At 44.7% G+C, this 24920-nt stretch overlaps 2 protein-coding genes across 2 annotated transcripts in view; both read right to left on the bottom strand.

Annotated features, from left to right (window-relative positions):
* LOC306919461 (uncharacterized protein) overlaps positions 1-1415 on the bottom strand; it is a 53927-nt gene extending 52512 nt beyond the window's left edge. The window contains exon 1 of the mRNA XM_079532237.1: positions 1154-1415. Within this exon, the coding sequence (XP_079388363.1) occupies positions 1154-1394 (241 nt within the window). The 5' untranslated portion in view covers positions 1395-1415. The remainder of the gene's footprint in view (positions 1-1153) is intronic.
* Positions 1416-5361: 3946 nt separating this feature from the next.
* On the bottom strand, positions 5362-20238 carry LOC306919375 (uncharacterized protein; the record flags this gene model as incomplete). The annotated part of the gene is made up of 6 exons (XM_079532165.1): positions 5362-5383; positions 8455-8845; positions 17585-17728; positions 18412-18567; positions 19913-20005; positions 20202-20238. 6 exons carry the CDS (start codon positions 20236-20238, stop codon positions 5362-5364), a joined length of 843 nt encoding a protein of 280 aa, XP_079388291.1.
* Between the last annotated feature and the right edge of the window lie 4682 nt (positions 20239-24920).

Consider the following 24920-nt stretch of genomic DNA (forward strand, 5'->3'; position numbering starts at 1 on the left):
TCCGTGAGGGGGTTCGCGGGGGGTGGGGTAGTTCCAGACCCCCAGGAATGCGCCGAGGGGGCCGGGCCTGTTCCGGCGTGTTGCACCGCGTCCGAAACGGTTGAGAAATGACAGAGTTACCGTGTGGCGGTCCCTGTACTGTACTGTACTGTACTGTACTGTACTGTACTGTACTGTACTGTACTGTACTGTACTGTACTGTACTGTACTGTACTGTACTGTCACTGTAATGTATTGGCACCCCCCGAAAGCATCATATATACAGTTAATACGTGTGTTTGTGTGTGCGTTAGGTTGCGCACAGATGGTGAAAAACAACCATGCTATTTTTGTGCTCATACCCAGACACCCAGACACACACATAGCTCCGTAAGGGACTCAAAAATAATAATAAAACATTTTTTATTTTTTATTAACAATATATATATAAATATCAAATAGGCCTATACAGTATATGTTTTTATGTAGGCTAGTAGTATTAGCAAGCACAACTCAGTAAGAAATACTAATAGTGGGCAACAGTGGATTTAACATAGCTTAATATACCAACCAAAAGTTGTTTGCAGTTGCAATTATTGTACTTAGCCAAAATGCAAATAGGCTTGCCATTGTGGATGTAAAATAATTTCTTTGGAAAAGTGGAACTTAGAAGTCACTTGAGTCCCTAGTCTTTCGGTCAACACAGTGTGTGACCGAAAGAGTGCTAGACTTCCACGTAGAACAGTGTGTGACCGAGAGAGTGCCATAGTCTTCAGTGCAGCCAGGATAAAGTTGCGTCCACAGGACGCAGAGGTTGTTGGTTTATTGCGTCCCATAACTATAAAGTGCGTTTTGGGACGCAAAACGCACCCTATTTACATCACTACACACACACACACACACACACACACACACACACACACACACACACACACACACACACACACACACACACACACACACACACACACACACACACACACACACACACACAGCTGCAATTGGTGACACACACACACACACACACAGCTGCAATTGGTGACAACAATAATCTACTGGAAAATGTAGTTCAGTTAGCTTAATACTACCTGTAGCTAAGCTGGTGTTGTTCAGAGTTTACTAACCGGCAGTATGTAGTTTGGTGTGCGCGTGTTTGTGTGTGTGTCACACATACCTGCAGTGTGTAGATTGATGTCCATATCAACATCAATGTCCATCACTTTGTTTTGTTTCTCCAGCAGAGTTTCTAGTGTCTCCATCTCTCTCTGGAAGAGGTTGACCATGACCTGAGCAGCCAAACTGAGGCGCTCCAACACAAACACTCTGACATCAAGCTTCACACAAAAAACATCAGCACCACCACTCTGCTGCTGTTTGTCCAAAACACACAATATGTCCTCTCCCACCGACGTCATGTGTTCATTTATCTTCAGCCGTACAGACTCCATTTGACACGTTTTGACCTCCATTATGAGTTGTTTTTTTTTAGCAACAATCCGTTTATTTCACACCACGATGAAAAACAACCACAGAGCTAAAGGCTTCTTCTTCTTCTTTTAGTTTCCGGCAGGCTGTACACTGGTATGTGTAATGCTGCCCTCCTCAGGCGATGGGAATACTATCTCTTACACTTTGGAATATAGATCAGTGTAGTGGAGATAATTCAAGACTATCCGTCCAACACTTTGGAAGTCTGCCCCTGGAGTAAAAATAGACTTGAAGGAGAATACTTCAAGTCCCTGGTCTGCCAGTTCCAAAAACATCTGCTGCCTCTCATGCCTATATCTCTCACAAGAGAACAGTACATGGTGTACCGTCTCTGTCTGTCCACACTGACAGAGCTCATCCGGGTGTTTCCCTATGACTTTTAGACAGCTGGCCAGGCCACAGTGACCCAGTCTCAGCCTGGTCATAACAACGTCGTCCCTCCTCCCCGAGTTCATGCCCGTATTCTTTTTCTTTATCGACGCTTGTATGGCATAGTACTGCCTCCCCCTTTCCTCCTCTGCCCACTCCTTTTGCCACTGGCTTCCTAGTTGCTCTCTGCATATACTGAAGCACTCAAGCTTTCCTAGCCGTACCCTCAGGTCTATTCTTTCTTCAATAAAGCATCCAGGCACTGTTGCCTTAATGCCTTTCGTCCCCTGGTGGTGGAGGTGTGTAACTGTCAGATAGATAGATAGATAGATAGATAGATCGATAGATCGATAGATAGATAGTGTTATGACCTGGCTCTTGGGCCATAACAAAGGAGGAAGACACACAGCTGTTTAAAAGTGCACAAACCAATATTGATTTACAATATAATAAACGTATGCATCAAACAATACTAAAGTATTAAGTGGCTTGTGTTAATCAGTAGATCAGTAGTGTAAGTGAGTGGATGTGTGGTAAATGTAATGTAGGGTGTTGAATGGTGCAAACAAATGCTGCTGCTCTCATGGAAGGAGAGAGAGAGAGACCTGGCTCCCAAGAGAAGACAGACTATGCACACACTGCACACAAAACGAGGTAGAGACTGAGCTACACTTCCTAACCGTCTGTCCACTGTACCAAGACATCAGAGACATGTACTTCCCTGCACAGATTACAATCACCCAAGGAGAGTTTTTGTTTGCTTAAAACATTGAAATACTGCTGTTAACTTTAAAAAGTATAAAACGTCTCGGATGTATAGGCTAACTATATATGACAGAAAATGCACAATCTTTTATAGTCTCACAAGATAGTATTACTCAAAGTGTTAATATAACACAGCTATGTTTACATGTTTATTGTATTGTTTTATCTTGATTATTTTGTTCCACTTTTGCTTTGGCAATGTAAACGTTTCTGTTTATGTTTTCTCATGCCAATAAAGCTCCTATGAATTTAATTTAATTGAGTTAGGCCGGCCAACTCCCAGCCCTTTATAGAACACACTGGGACCACTGGCCAGGTGCTCCCAATGCACTGATTGGTAATTGCTCAGGACCTGTGGGAAGCAAAGACCTAGGCCTATAGGAATACACACAGGCCCTAGTAGGCCAACTACAGGGGCTGTGACAACAGACAGACAGACAGACAGATAGATAAGCTATTTGCACACTTTTGACAATTTGAATCCATGATGCATTGATATTAAATGGAAAAGGTACTTTGTAATTTCCCTAATTTGTCATTAAAAGGAATACTTGAGCATACGTAGGCTACTTTATCCACCACCGATAACTGGACACCAACATCAGGTAGTCTAAATTATTATCTATGTATTAGTACTAATTACCTAGTAATTATTACTGGTGGTTCATCAGCTGGTGGTTCATGAGCTATGCCTGATTTTCAATCGAGTGCTACAGCGCCACCCTTTGTCCAATGGTTGTGGGCTTTGTGTCTAAGCAGGGTGACATAGCCCTCTAACATATTGCCACATTTCGTGAAAAACAACTGCATGGTTTGGCCTGGAGTGCTGACATAAGAAAATATGTATAATTCAAAATAGTGGGTGATCTAATGCTGCATTCACATGGAATCGGGCAAGCGGTAGACGGCAAACGGCAAAACCTGCTGGACGGCACGGTAAAAAGATTAAATATTTTAACATTGATGCCGTCTGCCGCTACCGTCACCGGATCTGGCTGCCAGGCCGTCCTGTTCCGTTTACCGTCCTGCTCCCGTCCACTAAAATTACTTACGGTTTGCCATCTACTGCTTGACTGATTCCATGTGAATGCAGCATTAGCCAGGGTCAGGTCAAAAGTCAGAACACGAAAGTTGTTCGACACGAGGAGACGCATATGTCTATCCAAGTTTTATTGTTGACGGTCAAACGGAGCTATACCTATATATCAAATTTTGCATTTTTGATTGATTGCTATAGCGCCACCCTTTGGCCAATGGCCGTGGGCTTTGCGTTCTCACCGTTTTGCATACCCCTCTACCATATTGCCAAGTTTCACGAACACCGACTGCACGGTTAAGCCAGAAATGCATTCTTTTTTTAAGGGGCCAGGCACTTCGAGCGCAGCCCCTTAAAAACAGACAACTACAATATGGGACCATAGTCCATTTAGCTTGGCCCCTTAATAACTTGTGAAAATTAATTTCTAATCCTTTCTTAGATAGGTGACGATTTGGCACATTTTGAATATTGTATATTTTCTGTAAAATGTCATATTTTTTAATTACATTTGACGCAGTGATGGTCTCATAATATAATTTTTTCTTGTTTTTAGTTTTTCTTTTGGAGGTTACAAAAATACCAGATACTCTGTATAGACTGTGTTAGCAGAGCTGCCATTACAGCGATAAGGAAGAGTCTAGATAGCCTGGAGCTAGTCGGAATAAACAAACATAACGGAGGAAAAGAATGAGGACTCAGCACTTACATTCAGCTAGTGACCATAATAACTCGAGCATCTTTATTAGCAGCGTCATTATATACACATTGGGTAACAGGCATATCCGGTACTTCCGGTGTGGCACTTCAGAATAAGGGTTTATCGTTTACATATATACAGACAATAAAGATCACATCTTAACAGACTGTCATCATGGGAATGTGTCGCTGCACTAAGAGGTGTTGGTAGAAAGAGTGAGACGACAGCATGTCATGATGGATCAATCCACATCTTTAATGTCAACCCTCCGGCCTGCCAGCCAGGAGAAGACCCCCAAAACACTTCTCACAGTGAACAGGAGTATAAATGTGGTCACTTCATGTCGTACTGTATTCTAGGTCCACTGGTGACCGTTAAGAAAAGGCAGGCACGTGCATAGGCTTCAGCCCCTGCCCCTTTACCCGTCTGTAAAAAAACTGCCCTCTCCAGTCCATGAAAGTAGCATTTACTATGGTGAAATAAATGCAAAATGTGGCCATTTTAAAGACGTTTTGGCCAATCTGCTCAGTTCAAAGCTTGTTGAATGTGTGACTTAAAAAAAAAAATATATATATATATATATATATATAAATACCACAACAAAATGGTCGTGCATCTGTTCCCAACGAGGCAGCCTGCTCATATCTCACCTTTGGAAGAGAGCTGGCTTGCAGAGCATGGCTTAAAATTCAGGCTGATCGGCTGTGGGGCTATACTGTAGGCTACTGTATATTGATCACAACATGAACGCCAGACATGCATGCCTCGGTAACTCCAAATGTCCCGTGAATCATTTAATATTTCATGACAACATATCATCACAAGAACGCATCAGTGGACTTACCATCTGACAAAGAAATTATAGCTGTGTCGTGTGTCCAGATTTGATCCATTTCCCCAGTCATTCGGACATAAGACAGTGATATGATATTAATCAAATAGACAGATTCATAAGCTCTGATGAAATCCGATATATTTCTTACCTCTGTGTAGCACCCAGTCAAGACCTGGCCCACAACAGCCCTCAGTGCCAATCAGGCTCAGCCCTGTTGGCACGACAGGTTGTGTGTCGGTCTGGCGAGTGGGAGACCGGGGTTCAATCCCTGCTGCATGAGAAACACTACATCTGCAAAGGTAAGTGAGCGAGCAATTGTTCAATAAAAATCAGTCCGTCTGAAGTGAGTGGTGCTGTACTGTACGGTACTGTACTGTACAAGCCCTCCTCCCTGGCCTGGTGTGTGTCTGTGTGTTAGGCTGTGCAACAGTGACACTTGGTGGTGAACAAACGCTATAATGCTATTTCCGTGCTCCGACAGGGATACAGGGACACCGGGACAGACCCAAGTCACACACATAGCTGTCTATAGGAGTGGTTGCACCACTCAAAAATGGCTTTTATAATATTCTTGCCAAGTTGTATTAGCCTTTAGTCTTGAGGTTGAAATTAAATAAATTAACTTCTTTCTCATTATACGTGAGAAAAAGGATATTCTACAGATTGCTACTTTATTAACCAGTGGATCCCTAATAATAATAATAATAATAATAATAATGGATGGAATTAAAATAAGTTAATTAAAATACCTTGAGTATAGTACAGGTTAAAGAACAAAATAAAATAAAAATTAGAAAAACTAGCAGTTGTAGGCAGTGTGCAGAATATGAAAGAACCTTCATTCCAATGGACCCAAAATAGTTAATATTTAGTCACAAGCTCTTGTACATTTACCATTGGTTCAATATTTATAAAACACAGACACATAAAAGCACTTTCGCTTTCCAAATCCTGCAAAAAAAAGAGAAAGAAAGAAAGAAAATACTGAAGAAACAAATCTACAAGCTCACAATGTGCAGCAAAATGTGTTAACATAGCATCACACTTGGTTTATGAATCTACAAGCTGACAATGATGTCATGTGTGGGATACACCCATGACAAATGTGACAGATCTCTGCCAATGCCAAACTTTATTTTGCTATAGAGAGTATGCACATTCTTAAAGTGAATGGCACATCGAGTGGCAAATTGAGTGGCAAAGCAACAGGCAAAGTGAGTTTAACATTGTTTAATGCAATCAGATAAGACTTTTCTGTGTGGATGTATGGGCTGTCAAGGCCAGAAAGTAGTTTTTTGCCACTCAGTAGGCGTTGCTGCATAACTTCCTGGTTTGATGATGATGTCACACGCATACCCTCTATTGTGTTCTGTTTTGAGTTTCCAAACGTATAAAGGTATAACGTCTGAAACATCCAACGGTATAATTAAACAGTGTTACCATAGTGAAATAATCTACTAATATAAACATACAAAAAGATACAGAAGAAACTAAATTGTGATGTCTTTAATCACTCATGTTGATATCGGGCATCGCATTGCACATATCGGTGAATATCGAATTATTTGTCCGGCCCAACATTTGTTGTTCATGATTCGTCACCATCCGAGTTGGCTTTTTCCAAGGCTTAAAAGGTCTTTAAATAAATACTTTATGAAATGTCTATGGGGAAATTAATGGGAAATTCTTATGGTGCCCTCTTCGTTCTGAAAGGGGCGGGGCTGTGACGCTCTATTGTCAGATTATGTGATTCCACTGCTTTAGTATCTATCTGTCATTGTCATCCTGGAATAGAATGAATAATCATTCAATTGTCTGTCAACTCAAATGGGTTCATGGGGAAAATGTGCATTTATTACTATTACAACTAACCACTTCTTCCCTGTATGATTCCTCCTCATTATCCTCAGATGTGCATTTTGACCCAAGCATTTGGCACCAACTGCAACTAAAGGGTTTCCTCCCTGTATGAGTCCTCATGTGTCTATGGGCTTTCCCCTTTCATGAGTCCTCATGTGTCTTTTTAGATGAACACTCTGAATAAAGGCTTTACCACACACGTTACAAGTAAAGGGCTTTTCCCCTGTATGAGTCCTCATGTGTCTTTTTAGATGACCACTCGTAGCAAAGCCTTTACCACACACGTTACAAGTAAAGGGCTTTTCCCCTGTATGAGTCCTCATGTGTGTTTTTAGATGACCACTCATAGCAAAGGCTTTACCACACACGTTACAAGTAAAGGGCTTTTCACCTGTATGAGTCCTCATGTGTCTTTTTAGATGACAACTCCTAGCAAAGCCTTTACCACACACGTTACAAGTAAAGGGCTTTTCCCCTGTATGAGTCCTCATGTGTGTTTTTAGATCACCACTCATAGCAAAGGCTTTACCACACACGTTACAAGTAAAGGGCTTTTCACCTGTATGAGTCCTCATGTGTAATTTTAGAGTAACACTTTGAGAAAAGCCTTTACCACACACTTTACAAGTAAAGGGTTTTTCTCCTGTATGAGTCCTCATGTGTGTTTTTAGATCACCACCCTGAGCAAAGCCTTTACCACACACGTTACAAGTAAAGGGCTTTTCCCCTGTATGAGTCCTCATGTGTAATTTTAGAGTAACACTTTGAGAAAGGCCTTTACCACACACGTTACAAGTAAAGGGTTTTTCTCCTGTATGAGTCCTCATGTGTGTTTTTAGATCACCACCCTGAGCAAAGCCTTTACCACACACGTTACAAGTAAAGGGCTTTTCCCCTGTATGAGTCCTCATGTGTAATTTTAGATTACCGATGTGAAGACAGCCTTTACCACACACGTTACAAGTAGAGGGCTTTTCCCCTGTATGAGTCATCATGTGTGTTTTTAGATTACCACTCATAGCAAAGCCTTTTTCACACACTTTACAAGTAAATGGTTTTTCCCCTGTATGAGTCCTCATGTGTGTTTTTAGATTAACACCCAGAGCAAAGCCTTTACCACACACGTTACAAGCAAAGGGCTTTTCACCTGTATGAGTCCTCATGTGTTTTTTCAGATCACCACTCTGAATAAAGCCTTTACCACAAACTGTACAAGTGAAGGGCTTTTCCCCTGTATGAATCCTTGAGTGCTTAGTCAGATTTGCCTTACGATTAAAACATTTGCCACAGTCTGTACAACTAAAGCGTTTCTTCCCTGTGTGGCTCCTCATGGAGTGAATATGTTTTGATGATTTTAAATCCTTGGACAGCTTGCTGCTCAAAGACAATCTTTGTCCTTCCACATGTTGTGTCTTGTGTGACTTCAGTGTGTTTAAAGTTGACTGACCTTCACTGGGCTCCTGCCACTCATCACTGTCTTCAGTGTCAGATACAGAACAGTGTGAAGAGAGGAGCTGGTTGTCACTAGTTGGTTTAGATGTTCCACAGTCCTCTACATCAGCTTGTGTTTTCATGTGTTCGGTTGAGGTGCCGGCTACAGGCTCTGTCTCTCTGTTTTCATAATCATGATCATCTTCACTTTTCACTGCTAGTAATGTCAACGTTGACCCATAAGCCTCCATTGTTCTTTGAAGTAGCTCCTCTTGTTCCTCTTTATTCTGTGGTGGTTGTGGTTCCTCCTGGACCAGACTGGAGCTCCTCTCCGGTTGTTCAGTGAAAACCTCCTCTTTACACACAGGGAGGTGCGGGGCGGCTAGAAAAAAGACACAAAGAGAGAAAAACATTTAATGTTTGCATTGTTGGAGGAACATCATCTTCTCCATTTCTAATCAAAGACAGTTTTCAGGGCTTGACATTATATTTTTGAGCCACTTCTCATTTGGACAAGAACATTTACTTACTTGTCCAAGTAAAGATTTTAGAAGACATCTTTTGTTTGTATTGATTATAATGTTGCATTTAAATAGTTACAAATAAGTAATACGTGTTCAACAGAAGGTTATGACAAAATGACACTACAAGAAAAAAAGAAAAGACAACTGAAACAAATGACTCAAACTGGTTGTTGGAAGTTTCAACAAACATGTTCCAATAATACAATGATTTTTGAGTGTGTCATACATATAGTGTGTAGTGGTGACTCCAGGTCTCAATCTTGAGATAAAAACAAAACAAAAAAAAATACAATTTTTACTAGGACTCCCACCCGTGGGTCCTGGGACCCACTGCAGACCTAACAACATCACTGTGGTACATTCTGTTTCCTAGACAGGCTCTCTACCCATTCAGCTATGGCTGTCCCCCTCTAAGGCAGGGGTACTCAACGGTTTTGGCCGGGGACCCCCGGAAATGCTTTGGCAATGTCTCGGGACCCCCGCCCCGCCCCCTCCCGACCCCCAATATAAATTGACTGCTACAATAACATTAATAATAGAGACAATACACCATAAATAAATACTGAAACCAGATATAATCATTAGGGAGGTGTGAAATAAAGGTATAGGGGAAAGGATAGGTGCTGGGGAAACAGTTTGTACTCGCTCTGGAGTGTCGGTCAGAACACTGAATGATGAGGCCAGATATAGAGTCCAACCGGTTTACTGGGGTTTAAGTTGGTAGCATGGACAGCATACAGATGCACAGGTTTTGCGTGAGTGGGTATGTGTGTGTGTAGGTGTGTGTGTAGGTGTGTGTGTGTGTGGTTTCTGTGAATAAACCCAGAGAAACATATGTCAGCTCTGTATACTGTACTAAACATAATGTTAAGCATTTAACACAGAAATAATCAGGTAAAACACAATCAACCAAAATATACATATTCAGCACTGTGGTTACCCTCATAACATACTAAACATACAGTTACTAATAATGTTCAATACACATGGGTTACATTTCCAAGCCACTGACGATACTACATGAACTTTAGTTACGTTCAGGTTACTAAACTAGAGCGACCGCGACGCGGCCACTGTAGCAGCTGTCGGCAATTATTGGCAATTATTGGCAATGATTAACATGCGGATGCAGAGCACCCGCAAATGTAAAGAGGGGAATATATATAGACAGTAACATACATTCCAAACTCTAAACTGTAAAACAATACACAACCCAGGTAATGCTGTGGAACAATCCAGGCAGGTACAATGTCAGGAAATAATGTTGCCTAAATAGCGTCATGTCCATATCGCAAATCAGCGCATGAGCACACTGACCGGGTCATATGATAAGTGACAGTAGGAAAAGTAACGCTCGAGAATAAAGTCCAACATCACAGAAACATGTAGCACAACTCACCACTGTTCAAAGACGCACACAGGTAAAGGAAATAAAGGAGTATGAACAGGAATGTCCGTGGTGAGTTTGTGAGCAGAAAAACTCTGACGGGAGAAAACACAGTCTCTTGGCGTCACTCTGTTAGACTACTAATTGAAAGGTGGGCGCACTTCCGCTACCTGCCTGCGGGGCACGCTCATGCATGCGCCTTGGGAGCGTGCCTGTCATGTCTCATTGAGTAGCAATTGTGCTCCCTAAGGAGTGGGCAGGGATGAATCGCCAGGCGAGGGGCTGTCGTCAGGTAGTTCAGGGAGAACGATGAGTCGGACAACAGGGCGCGTGTAGACACGATCTCCGATCTTCACTTCCGCTGATCTGACTCTTCCATCTGCGCCGGGGTTCACTTTGGTGACACGGCCGATGGACCAGAGTGCACGAGGCAGTTGAGGGTCTGCCATCATAACGACGGTGTCCACTGCGAGGTTATCCGTTGACTTCTGCCACTTCTGCCGTGGTTGCAGGTTTGGCAGGTAGTACCTGACAAACCTAGACAGGATTTGGCTCTGCCTCCAGCGCTTTCGGCTCAGGAGCTCCGATTGCGGGTAGACCACTGGAGGTAGGGAACTGCTAGGCCGCCCCATGAGAAGGTGATTCGGGGTGATAGGGTCGAGGTCAGAGATGTCCGAGGAGACGTAACCTAAAGGCTTCGAATTCAGGATCCCTTCCACCTCTATCAAGACGGTCCGGAGGACCTCCTCTGTGACAGTCTGCGCTCCGATCGTGGCTCTGAGAGTGGACTTAACGGAGCGAATCTCACGTTCCCACACTCCTCCAAAGTGTGGGGAAGCTGGTGGATTGAAATGGAACTCAATCCTGTGGTTCCTGGCAAGGATCTTCTTCAAGTCAGGGTGCATATCCGCAAAGGCCGTAGCCAACTCCTTCTCGGCCCCACGGAAGTTGGTGCCCTGGTCTGAATAGAGCTCAGCCGGAGCTCCACGGCGAGCAGTGAACCTTCGGAGAGCCATGAGGAAGGCATCGGAGTCGATGGAGGTCAGGAGTTCCAGATGCACGGCTCGTGTTGTGAGACATTTGAAAATGAGACCCCACCTCTTCTCCGTCCGGCGTCCTATTTTTACCTGGAAGGGCCCGAAACAGTCCATGCCGGTGGAATGGAAAGGCGGCTTGAACAGGCGGAGTCGGGCAGGTGGCAAGTCAGCCATGAATGGAGCTGAAGGCTTAGCTCTCCATCTTTGGCACTCCGGGCAGGAGTGTTGTTGCTTCCTGATGGCTTCGCGTCCGCGTAGAATCCAAAGGGAGCGCCTGAGCTCAGCGAAGACTCGCTCAGGCCCTGGATGGCGTAGTCGGCAGTCAAAGTCTCTGATCAGCAGCATAGCAATTCTGTGATGCGGATCCAGGACGACAGGATGTGCTGCTGAAGGATCAAGCTCTTCTGCACGGCGCAGCCTGCCTCCGACTCTGATAAGTCCAGTGGCGGTGTCGAACTCAGGGGACAAGGTGATAAGACGACTGGTAGTAGGCACAGTCTTGCCTGCCCGCAGTAGAGCGTAGTCATCAGGGAAGCGGTCGATCTGAGCTCGTTGTAGGATGAGACTTTCGGCCTGTTGGTACATGGCTGCGGAAGGTGATGCTCCTTGGCCAGCCGCCCCGTGAAGCTGCTCTGCCGTGGCGTTGACCAAATCTTTCCATGTGTCATACTTTTCTGGATCCGGCACAGCTGGGTCTGGACGGATGGCGGTAAACCCACAGAACATGGATCGGCGAAGCTCTGAGGTATCCTTGACTGACTCACTCACTGGAGACTTGGGCCACTCGGTTGGTGGCTGCAACAGGAAGGGAGGTCCATCACTCCAACGATTGGGTCCAGCCAGGTCCAGCAAGGGTTTGCCTCTGGTTAGGTCATCAGCAGGGTTGGCAGCTGAGTTGATGTATCTCCAGGGTTCAGAGCCTGTGAGTTCCTGCATCTCGGCTATCCTGGTCCCCACAAAGACCTTAAACCGACAGGAGTCGGACTGCAGCCAGGTGAGCACTGTTGATGAGTCACTCCAGAGTACGGTCTCTCGGATAGGCAGAGTGAGCTCAATCTTCAGCAACTTGGCTAGCTGGGCCCCAGTGAGAGCGGCACAGAGTTCCAGCCTAGGAATGGAATGTTGCTTCCATGGTGCAACCCTTGACCTGGCCATCAGGAATGCCAGGTTGATGTTGCCATCACGGTCTTCAGTGCATAGGTAAGCCACCGAGCCATAGGCCTGCTCGGAGGCATCACAAAAGACGTGGACATCATGGGTTACATCTGGATGATCCATTTGGGCAGGAACATAGCCGCGAGGCAGGCTTATCTTGGGCAGGGAAGAGAGTTCGGTTACCCAGGCGTTCCATGCTGCCAAGAGCTCCTCAGGAAGCAGCGGGTCGTCCCATTCTCTCGGCTTGTCCCAAAGGCGCTGAACAATGACTTTGGCCCTCGTGGTGAAGGGAAGGAGGAGTCCCAACGGGTCGTACTGACTGACTGGCCAGCACACGGTATACATTACGCATGGTAGGTGGACCGTGGTCCACTGTCCGCTGCTTGTAGCCGAGGGCATCAGAAGGGCAATGCCCAAGGGTGGTCTCTTGTATGTCCACACGGTCTTGGGAGAGCCAGAGTTCTGTGTTGCTAGAGAGCGCTGCCTGGGGCAGGTGACTGACCACGGAGGGAACGTTGCTGGTCCACTGTCTGATCTCAAAACCTCCGGAGGAAAGGAGAGCTCATAGCTTTTCCACCAACTGTCTGGCGTCCTCTGCTGAGGGCAAGCTCTGCAGGCAGTTGTCGACGTAGAAGCATCTTTCAATGGAGAATCTGACGTCTTCACCTGGGCTGCTGTTGTCAGTAACATGCCGCTGGAGGGCAAAGGTGGCACAGCAGGGTGAGCAGGTTGTGCCGAAGGGTAGCACTTGCCACTCATAGATGTCAGGAGGCATTCTGGAGAGGCTTGGAAGTGGGGCGCAGTCTTCCTCCTGAGCATGGGTGTGGCTTAACGGTAGATACCATCAACGTTGACACGTACCGTTTTGTTCTCCAGGAGAGCGATGGCCTCGTGGTCTTCCTTTGACCGTGTCACCAACTTCTCATTACGGAAAGGTAGCGTATCAACTTGCCAGAGTCGCTCGACATTACGGAGAAGTTCTGTTGTAGCAGGGTTGGTGGAAGTCAAGAGGCAGTTCTGTGACGGGCAGTACTGTGGCAGGCCCCTGGCTGGGCCCTGCAGGGTCCATCCGAGGTTGGTCTTGATGGCTGCAGGTCCCCCTGGTGGTCCGCTGCGCACTGGCTCAATTGGTGTGATTAGGTGGGTCTGATCGCTGCCAATGAGCAGTAGAGGGCTGACTCCGTCAAAGGACTCTAGGGGCAAACCCCTCAGGTGCTTGTACTTCCTTTGTAGGGCAGACACGGGATAGGAATGGTCCGCAAGGCTCAGGTTCTCGGAGGTAAAGGCACCCACAATGTGGTATAGCTGTTGAGGGTGAGTAACTGGAGAGATCTTGAAGGAGACGTTGGCTCCATGGATAATCTCGATGTCCTGCCGGACCGTTCTCAAAGGCAAATCTTCAGGGGTGCCCCAAAGACCCAGTTTGGCAGCGGCAGTAGATAAAAGCACAGTGCGTTCGGAGCCGTCATCAAGGACTGCATACGTGTCTAAGGTGCGATTCTCAGAGTGTAGCTGGACCCTGATGACCTTCAGGAAGACACGGCTGCAGTCGGCTGGCCTGCCCAGATACAAGGACGTCTGGGCGGCTCTGACCGGGTTGTCCTTCGCATTCACGTTGTGCAGAATCTGAAGGTGCTTCTCCTGACAGATGTGACACGGCTTCTTCAGGTTGCACTGCTCGGGAGAGTGTGCTCGACCACATTTAGGGCATCGCTTGTTATCCTTCAGCCATTTGGCGATCTGCTCCATTGTGAAGGACTTAAAGGTATCGCATTGACTGAGGAAGTGATCTGTACTGTCGCAGTAAGGGCAGAACGGTTTGGGCTTGTTCTTCTGGCCTTTCTCTCCAGTAAAGGGTTTGGCAGATGGAGCAGGATTGGCTTTCGAGGGGGTCTCAGCGCCGTGGAGGATGGTCGCTGTCCTAGGATGGATGAAAGGCTCCCTCCGTTGTGCCTGCTTGTGGGAGACAGGCTTCTCCTTGTCATTAGGCTGCTCCTCATTGCCTTGGCACCAGGCTTCATACTGGAGCCACTGGGAGAACTCAAGGAGGGTGTAGATGTTCCCGGGTTTGTGAAACATCTGTCTGCGGAAGGCTGCACGCAGCTCAGTAGGTAGTTTTCCCAGAAGCCTGGCCACATGTGACCCGCAGCTTAGTTCGATATCCCCCTCGGGGCCGAGGGTCTGCAGTATGCCCACCAGGGCAAGGATCTGCAGAGCGAACTTCTCGAAAGCTGCGGTGTCTCCCCACCTTATGTCAGGGGAATCCATCACCTGGGATATCATCTTCAAGGCCAGCATATGAGGTTGCCCGTATTTCTCATTTAACGCCCACATGGTATCAGTGCATGGAGTCGCTGAATTCAGGTAAGAGTCGGCAATAAGGCATGCATCCTCCAGCTTCAGGTGGTCCACAAGGATTTGATACTTGAAGAGCTCGGTACCGTCGGGTGGCAGGAGATTCTCCAAGGCGATCTTGAGTCGGGCAAATTCTCCAGGGTCCCGATGGACGAAACACGGTATGCTTGGCCTTGGTCCACGGTAGCTCCTCTCATGATCCGCTGACGGCCATAGCTGGGAATGGCCTCGAGGTGTATGGGCTTGAGCAGGGGTACTCATGGAGGCATAAGCCTGAGTGGGAGGCCTTGAATGAGCATGCGTTGTCTGAGGATACATAGGAGGCTGATGACGTGAATTATGCCAGGGATATGAAGCCGTCGCTCTAGGTGGCGGCGGATAGGCTGACCAGCCTTGGTGGTCAGGCAGCTGCAGTGCAGGATAAGAACCGTACTGATAGGTTCCCGCGGCAGCAAGGTTAGCCTGAACCGGATAGCTCTGAGGTGGCTGTTGCTGATCATGGTATGAGGAATGTGTAGAGGGGGATGTCATGTAGCTCTTCATTGTCTGCAGCTCATGCATCATCCTCTCAAGTTGCTTCATCATGGCATCTTCAGGTCCCTCTGGTTCCCGACGTCCTCCCCCATGGGAGACAGGATTATAGCTTCTGTCTGCAGGCTCCTGCCTTCCCTGTTCGGTGCTACGATCCTGCTGTGCTCTCCCGTAGGAGGCAGGATTGTAGCCTCTATCGGCAGGTACATGTCTTGCACGTTCAGCGCTGGGCTCCTGCTGGGTCGACATAGGGGGTCGGCTGATCACAGGTGCATAGGCCGTTGCTTGAGCCGATAGAGCATAGGGCCACCTCTCCATAGAGGCTGCTTGCGGATTTGGCTGCAAACTGACCCGTTCTTCCACCGGGATTGGTGGTCGGTTATCAAACTGCCTGCTCGACCTGGAGCCGAGTTGGTCCTCTTGCTCAAGGGTGTCACGGTCATCATCATGAACGCTGGATGCAGCTGAGGGTGGTCCCAGTCTAGCTGCTGCCATGTTGAATAAATTCAGTAGGTTGTTCGTCGTCCTGTCCATTAAGGGCTCCTCTCCTACTCCTTCTTCTACTGGCTTATCTGTATGCTGTGCTACGTGATGTAAGTTGGGTGCAGATTTACGTCTGACACGTCTCAGAACGTAGCCTGCGAGGTGTCCTGGGGGCTGAGTCTGACGTTTAGGTCGGACAGACTGTTCGGGGACATCAGTCTCAGGACCGGTAGACTCCATTATAACCCAGGGTGAGCACAGCTATCCAGCTCGAAGGACCACAATGAAATAAAGGTATAGGGGAAAGGATAGGTGCTGGGGAAACAGTTTGTACTCGCTCTGGAGTGTCGGTCAGAACACTGAATGATGAGGCAAGATATAGAGTCCAACCGGTTTACTGGGGTTTAAGTTGGTAGCATGGACAGCATACAGATGCACAGGTTTTGCGTGAGTGGGTATGTGTGTGTGTAGGTGTGTGTGTGTGTGTGTGTGGTTTCTGTGAATAAACCCAGAGAAACATATGTCAGCTCTGTATACTGTACTAAACATAATGTTAAGTATTTAACACAGAAATAATCAGGTAAAACACAATCAACCAAAATATACATATTCAGCACTGTGGTTACCCTCATAACATACTAAACATACAGCAGTTACTAATAATGTTCAATACACATGGGTTACATTTCCAAGCCACTGACGATACTACATGAACTTTAGTTACGTTCAGGTTACTAAACTAGAGCGACCGCGACGTGGCCACTGTAGCAGCTGTCGGCAATTATTGGCAATTATTGGCAATGATTAACATGCGGATGCAGAGCACCCGCAAATGTAAAGAGGGGAATATATATAGACAGTAACATACATTCCAAACTGTAAAACAATACACAACCCAGGTAATGCTGTGGAACAATCCAGGCAGGTACAATGTCAGGAAATAATGTTGCCTAAATAGCGTCATGTCCATATCGCAAATCAGCGCATGAGCACACTGACCGGGTCATATGATGTGACAGTAAGAAAAGTAACGCTCGAGAATAAAGTCCAACATCACAGAAACATGTAGCACAACTCACCACTGTTCAAAGACGCACACAGGTAAAGGAAATAAAGGAGTATGAACAGGAATGTCCGTGGTGAGTTTGTGAGCAGAAAAACTCTGACGGGAGAAAACACAGTCTCTTGGCGTCACTCTGTTAGACTACTAATTGAAAGGTGGGCGCGCTTCCGCTACCTGCCTGCGGGGCGCGCTCATGCACGCGCCTTGGGAGCGTGCCTGTCATGTCTCTTTGACTTTGTAACAAGGTGTATGCATGCACTATGTGTACCATGTAAACTCTTCATTTCCATTTTCCAGCCAATCAGTTGCAAAAAAAAGATTATTTTGGGGACCCCCCAAAAGAATTTGGCGACCCCCCGAGGGGTCCCGGCCCGCAGGTTGAGAACCCCTGCTCTAAGGAAGGACAATATCATTCACTAGAACCTGGGATGGGTGTTTTCTATTTATCTACGATGGTTAAAATGGAGTTTGAAGTTACAATGGACTTGTCTGATATAAATAAATATAGTAGACGATAACATTACCCACAATTATTTTGAAAGTGAAATATCCCTTTATGTAAGTAAGTAAACAAAAAAGCACATACCTATACGGTACAACTTTACTACAGGTTGCATCTTCGCATCAAACAGTCCACGTCTCTGGTCCACCTCTGGCTGTTCCTCTGACAACGTTGAATGTCTTTTGGAGGCCATCTCTCTAGATACGGTAGACCTCTCCCTGTGGTGCTCTGTGGAAATCACCAGTAAAAACAACTTGTACTTATCATTCAATAAGGGTTTACTGAACAACTGAACAACCAGGAGTAGTCTGGTGACCACCGGAGAGACGGGTGAAAGCCAGAATGTAGACGGCACCCGGGAGCAGTATGGGTTGGCGCCCCAGCCTGTGTCTTCCGTGAGAAGGAAGCCCAACACACCCACGGTGAGGCCTTTAGGAGGGCCATTCAAGCTGCAAGCGGAGTCTGCAGCACCACCGTTGCCCAGGTGGAGCCTGCAGCACCACCGTTGCCCAGGTGGAGCCTGCAGAACCATTGTGGCTCAAGAATCCACTGTCTGGTGCTGATTGATGATTAGAACCTTCCTGGACAGATCACTTAACCCTTTGAGTGGACCAGTACCATGTCTCGTGCTTAAAATCTTAAAAGTCTCACGCACAAATATCTTAATAGCTAAACATGATTATGGGTACAAACTTGTTGTTCTATACTTATGTAGTGGCACAAGCGGAAACATGCTGTGTGTCTGTGTCTTTTAGGGGACCATGAGTTACCAAACTATATTTTTATCCTTACAGTTTCTGAATAACCCTTTAGTCTTGTTAGAATAATACTAATAAAAACATCATTGTGTTTTACCTGATAGAGTATATTGCACCACATCTTCCTACGTAGTAATGTCAAAGTTGACTCACCAGTCTCCTCTTCCTGTTCATCTTTAATCTGTGGAGGTTGTGGTTCCTCCAGGACCAGACTGGATCTCTTCTCCTGTTGTTCCTCTTTAATCTGTGGAGGGTGTGGTTCCTCCAGGACCAGACCTCCTCTCCTCTCCTCATATTCAGATGAAACCTCTTTACACACAGACAGGAGGAGGGGAGAGACGGTAGCATGAGCAGAGCAACTCAAAGTGCTTTTGTCAACTCAAAGATTATTCTCCTATTCATTTTGTCAGGATCGTTTAAAAAAAGAGTGTCTCGAGTCTCTTCACAATGCCTCACAGAGCAAGGTGTTGAGTAGAGCCCGACATCGGTCTCAACGATGTATCCGTCATTGTTGGCGCCGATGCCCGACATCGGACATTATTTCACCGATGTGGCCAAAACATTTTTTGAATCATCATTAATGTAATCTACCCCCAACCACCCCTTTCCCCCCTCACTGTATATTTCCCTTTTTACCTCCTTTATGATGAATTCCTGTTGTGTTCTTTGGAAAAATAGAAGTGTATATTTGTACATCTCTAAATGTTTTGATGAATTGAACAAGATGGACCCTCTGGTAAACAAGTGTAATGCTTTTATTGGGTCGTCCACTCATAGTTAACAGTTTTTGTATTGAGTTGTGCTTGAAATGTAGTACTGTAATTCTGCAAACTGTTTTTGAGTGGTGCAAACCACTCCAACAACTGGCTTTGTTAGTTTACGTGTCCACGTGTTTGTTAGTACCAAAAAAATCACCCCCGTGTGAACTGAGTGGTGTAAGGTCTTATATAGCCTGATCAGCTGTGGTCACTGACGTAATGTCTCATTCCGGCCAATCACAATGCACCATGCTCATTTTTTGGTACGAACAGACACGTAAACTAACAAAGCTGAAATCACACCCGGGTGAACTGGGTGACCATAGCAACCATGCTCATTTTTTGGTATGAACAGACACGTAAACTAACAAAGCCAGTTGTAGGAGTGGTTTACACCACTCAACTAACAAAGCCAGTTGTAGGAGTGGTTTACACCACTCAAAAATGAGCATGGTTGTTATGGTCACTAAGTTCACACGGGTGTGATTTCATTACGTCAGGCATTACGTCAGACCACAGCTGATCAGTCTATATAAGACCTTGCACCACTCAGTTCACACGGGTGTGATTTTTTAAAAGCCACTGCGTGTGCCGTGCCTGTGACTGACCATTTATGTGACTCTCACCATTTATGCCAAATATCTTAATAGCTAAACATGATTATGGGTTCAAACTTGTTGTGCTATACTTATGTAGCGGCACAAGCGGAAACAACATGCTGTGTGTCTGTCTGTCTTTTAGGGGACCATGAGTTACCAAACTATATTTTTTATCGTTACAGTTGCTGGATAACCCTTTAGTCTTGTTAGAATAATACTAATAAAAACATCATTGTGTTTTACCTGAGAGAGTATTGCACCACATCTTCCTACGTACTAATGTCAAAGTTGACTCACCAGTCTCCTCTTCCTGTTCCTCTTTAATCTGTGGATGTTGTTGTTCCTCCTGGACCAGACTGGATCTCCTCTCCTCATATTCAGATGAAACCTCTTTACACACAGACAGAAGGAGGAGAGAGAAGGTAGCATCAGCAGAGGAACTCAAAGTGCTTTTGTCAACTCAAAGATGACATTTATTCTCCTATTTGTTTTGTCAGGATAACCATCGTTTAAAAAATAAGTGTCTTGAATCTCTTAACAACGCCTGGCAGAGCAAGAGCAGAGTAGAGCCTGACATCGGTCTCACCGATGTATCCGTAATTTTTGGCACCGATACCCGACATCAGACATTATTTCACTGATGTGGCCGAAGTTTTTTTTATCATCATTAATGTAACCTACACTTGTCTTTTAGAATGTAATAAGCCCTTATTAAACGCGCTCTTTTGGTTTGATATAAATTTCTTGCAGCTGCAGAGAATGAATTTAAAAGGCACTGTGCGCACCGTGCCTGTGACTCTGGAGCCTAGGCTGCAGCAGAAAACCCTGCCCTGCGAGTGACTGTCATACATGGAAGTCCAGCTGTCATTACGGACCCCTCGCCCTGAGAAAATGTCGTCCGTGTGCAGCCCGGGAAAATATATGAGAGATGTTTGAAAAGATCAGATATTTGAATAAACAAGCGTTTCTGCCTGAACTTTTACATGGATGTGAAACTAGAGGACAATATCTCACTCCACGTCTTTGGAATTATTTATTGGGTGAGTACAAACGGAGCGCAGAGCACATTTATGCCACCCATGTCTCCTTGCTCACTGGGAGCGGAGGCATCCGATCTTTGGCTGTTTATACAGGAATATATGTAATTTATGTATGTTCACAGACATTCTAGGGCTAGTATAACTACTGGTAAATGTAGTTCAGTTCAGCTAGCTTAATGTACACGCACGCACGCACGCACACGCACACACGCACACGCGCAATTGGTGACGACAATCCGTTTTACTCTTATGTACCTGAACACAAGATTTACCAATAAAGAAAAACGTGAAGCTACTGGGAAATGTAGTTCAGTTCAGCTAGCTTAATGCTACCTGTAGCTAAGCTGAGTTTACTAACCTACAGTGTGTAGTTTGGTGGTGTTGGTGTGTGTGTGTGTGTCTGTGTGTGTGTGTGTGTGTGTGTGTGTGTGTGTGTGTGTGTGTGTGTGTGTGTGTGTGTGTGTGTGTGTGTGTGTGTGTGTAACACACATACCTGCAGTGTGTAGATCGATGTCCATATCAACATCAATGTCCAGCACTTTGTTTTGTTTCTCCAGCAGAGTTTCTAGTGTCTCCATCTCTCTCTGGAAGAGGTTGACCATGACCTGAGCAGCCAAACTGAGACGCTCCAACACAAACACTCTGACATCAAGCTTCACACAACAAACATCAGCACCACCACTCTGCTGCTGTTTGTCCAAAACACACAATATATCCTCTCCCACCGACGTCATGTGTTCATGTATCTTCAGCCGTACAGATTCCATTTGACACGTTTTGACCTCCATTATGAGACGTCGTTTTAGCAGCACTCCGTTTATTTCACACCACGATAAAAAAACAACCAGAGCTAAATGCTAACAAACTCCATGTTGCAGTGCTAACCGCAACAACAACGGCACTGTTTTTTTTGGCAAATCTAAGGGAGCAAATATAAGACTTCCGGTGGACGATCTCTTCAAAATAAGAGTATACCCTCTAGAGTATTGAAAAAAAGATTCATTTGCACATTAAAACTACAAATGAAGCATTTAAATGATGCTATATGATCGATGCTATAAGACACACATTATGTTTCTGTGTAAAAATAAGTAATTAAATAACGTAAAAAAGTTATCTAAATGTATAAATGCTATTCACTGGAGTGCATGGACTTTATAAAGTGGACAAAAGACGGCTCCGCGAGGCAACTGTTGTGACATATGCACGCGTTCAGGGAGATGTCCTCTACCACACCCCACTCTCCGCTAAGCGGGAGAGGTGTAAAATTCCGAGCAGCAGACCTTCTACTGCTGTCAACGGTAAAAATTGTGCCGTTTCCAGACCCAGAGTGGACACTGGACAAAAGACGGCTCCGCGAGGCAACTGTTGTGACATACACACGCGTTCAGGGAGATGTCCTCTACCACACCCCACTCTCCGCTAAGCGGGAGAGGTGTACAATTCCGAGCAGCAGACCTTCTACTGCTGTCAACGGTAAAAATTGTGTCGTTTCCAGACCCAGAGTGGACACTGGACAAAAGACGGCTCCGCGAGGCAACTGTTGTGACATACACACGCGTTCAGGGAGATGTCCTCTACCAAACCCCACTCTCCGCTAAGCGGGAGAGGTGTAAAATTCCGAGCAGCAGACCTTCTACTGCTGTCAACGGTAACAATTGTGCCGTTTCCAGACCCAGAGTGGACACTGGACAAAAGACGGCTCTGCGAGGCAACTGTTGTGACATACGCACGTATGCATACGCATTACTTATTTTTACACAGAAACATAATGTGTCTTTACAATAACTAATGTAATAATAATACTATAATGTAATGTAATAATTATTTAATTAACGGCACTTTTATTCTGAAAGCAACCGGATGTCTTAAATTTGCTAGCTCTCAAACAGGAAGTTCTAGATTTGCCAAAAAGACGGAGCCAAAAACAACACGCACTTACTTCCGTTTCCGGATCAACGTGTTTCGAACTTTCGAGCGCATGCGCACCAATGGATCCTCCAGGCCGTTTGCTCAATGCAAAGGCTCTTCCTTTCGCCCCCTGGTGGAGGAGGTGTGTAACTGTACGGACGGATTGAATACTTTATTAACAGTTTGTGAAAGAAAGGACAGAAGTTATACAATAAGCTAAAATAATAATCTAAAATCAATAATCTAAAATCAATGATCTAAAACCAATTATCTAAAAGAATTATATAAAAGCCCTGAGAGCTGGGGGCTTGTTTCCATTTCAGACAGACAGACAGACAGACAGACAGACTAACACCAAAATACAATATCATGAAAATATATAAAACAGTACAGTATGTATAGGAATACATTAATAGATAATTGAGTCATTTCACGAAACCGGTACGATTTGGCCTTTTCTAATAGCCCACAATATTATGGACATCTTTAGCTATCAGAAAAACATAATTTCCCATCTCAGGCATTCAATTAATATTTGTATGTATTTTTATATAGAATAATATAGTAACGTGGTTGAAAATTATAACGGGGTTGTGTCAACCCCGTTGTTCACGGGGTTGTGATTTTTTACTCAAGAAGGCCACTACTCTACCTGTGGTGATTAAGAGGAGACCACATGGCATGCATGAGATTGGAGGGGAGAATGACTTGTGTAACGGGGTTGAGTGTGATTGGGTGACAGAGCTATATAATGCTAATTTAATGATTAATCATCTATTTATTCAAAAACTAAACATGACCAGCAATAAAGCACTGATAGATTTACATGTGAATGGCATAATTTATGGATTTTTGTACATTTTTAATAGTCATATCTCAAGTCCACTTTCATCGAAGGCCATTGGGGACATGAAAAAATGGACACAATAGGGGGTGTCTACTGAAAGATAGCAAGATAATTTCTGATATGAAGATAAAATCCATGTACTATTTACACAATATTAAAGGGAACATTTAAATTGATGAAAAAAGCTTTTAAAAATAAGATGTGGTGACTCAATCGATAAAATACACCTTAAAAGGTCATAGGGACTGCAAATCGTACCGGTTTCGTGGAATGACTCAATTAAATACATAAATAAAAACACAAACAAACAGAACAAAGGCTATGTATTAGTTTGGTCAGCAGCTTCAGTGAGTTTCACGTCATTTATAATTAATACAATCAGATTCAGATTAGACTTTTCTGTTTGGATGAATGGGCTGTCAAGGGTTGGTATTGCAACTCCGAACACGCCCTATATGCCAGATAGCAGAAATAGCACAAGAGACAATTATGTCTACATATTTACACATAACTCCATATCCATGGAGCAGATGGTTTATACTGGTTTATCATGACATGATGAAGCTTTGTTTCATCATATTGTACAATGTAGCCTACATTCCACACAAATATAAGATTATACTCTATTTGCAGAGTAATGTGCTAAATTGTATGAATAATCTATTTTACACACTGTGACTGAACATTGAACAAAAGCAACACTCGGAGACTGTAGAAGTATGTTGAAAGCAATTTAGAAAAATGGAGGAGAGCTTTAGAAAAATGGAGGAGAGCTCCAAAGGTAAAGTAATAAGGTCAGGAAAAACAAAGATTTCCGCACATTATTATAGTTTTAGTCATAGTATTTTGAATAAAATTCCATTTAGTTTTAGTTACATTTTAGTCATCTGAAGTGTTTTAGTTTTAGTCTAGTTTTAGTCGACTTATACTTGGCATTGTGCTGAAAATAGCCAATCTACAAGCTCACAGCGTGGCCCGATGTGACGCGTTGTGGGCTTGCAGATTCTATTTTCGGAGGGAGACACCACACCCACGCATAAAATGACATGCCTAATTACTTCTACTGGATCCCTTATAGTACCCCATAACATTTTTGTCTATAGTTTTTATTTGTTGTTAAAATAGTTCGTTTTTGTATGTATTAGCTGGGTCCCAATTCATTAAAATCGTGCACTTGGTGACAAGTTTTAGATTTTTGGCATGGTGGCAGGTATGGTTATAAGGTTTTCAAAAACCATCGCAAACGAGTTGGGCTCGCCCCTAGTGGTCCGTTTGCAATGAATCTAATATTAAATGGGTCAGTATATGGTTACAAATCAGAATAATTGATTAATTAGATTTTCCAATGGATTATATTAGTATTGTGTATGCTAATTGACATACAAAAAAATTGGGGGAAAATAACTTCTGGAAAGGCATCGTTTTCAAGATGGCGTCCACGGGGGCTGCAGTGAGCTTAAAATGCCTATAAACTGGGATTTAATACATAAAAAACATAACAATTATG

This window comes from Electrona antarctica (assembly GCF_951216825.1).
Source record: "Electrona antarctica genome assembly, contig: scaffold_25, whole genome shotgun sequence".
Lineage (NCBI taxonomy): Eukaryota > Metazoa > Chordata > Actinopteri > Myctophiformes > Myctophidae > Electrona > Electrona antarctica.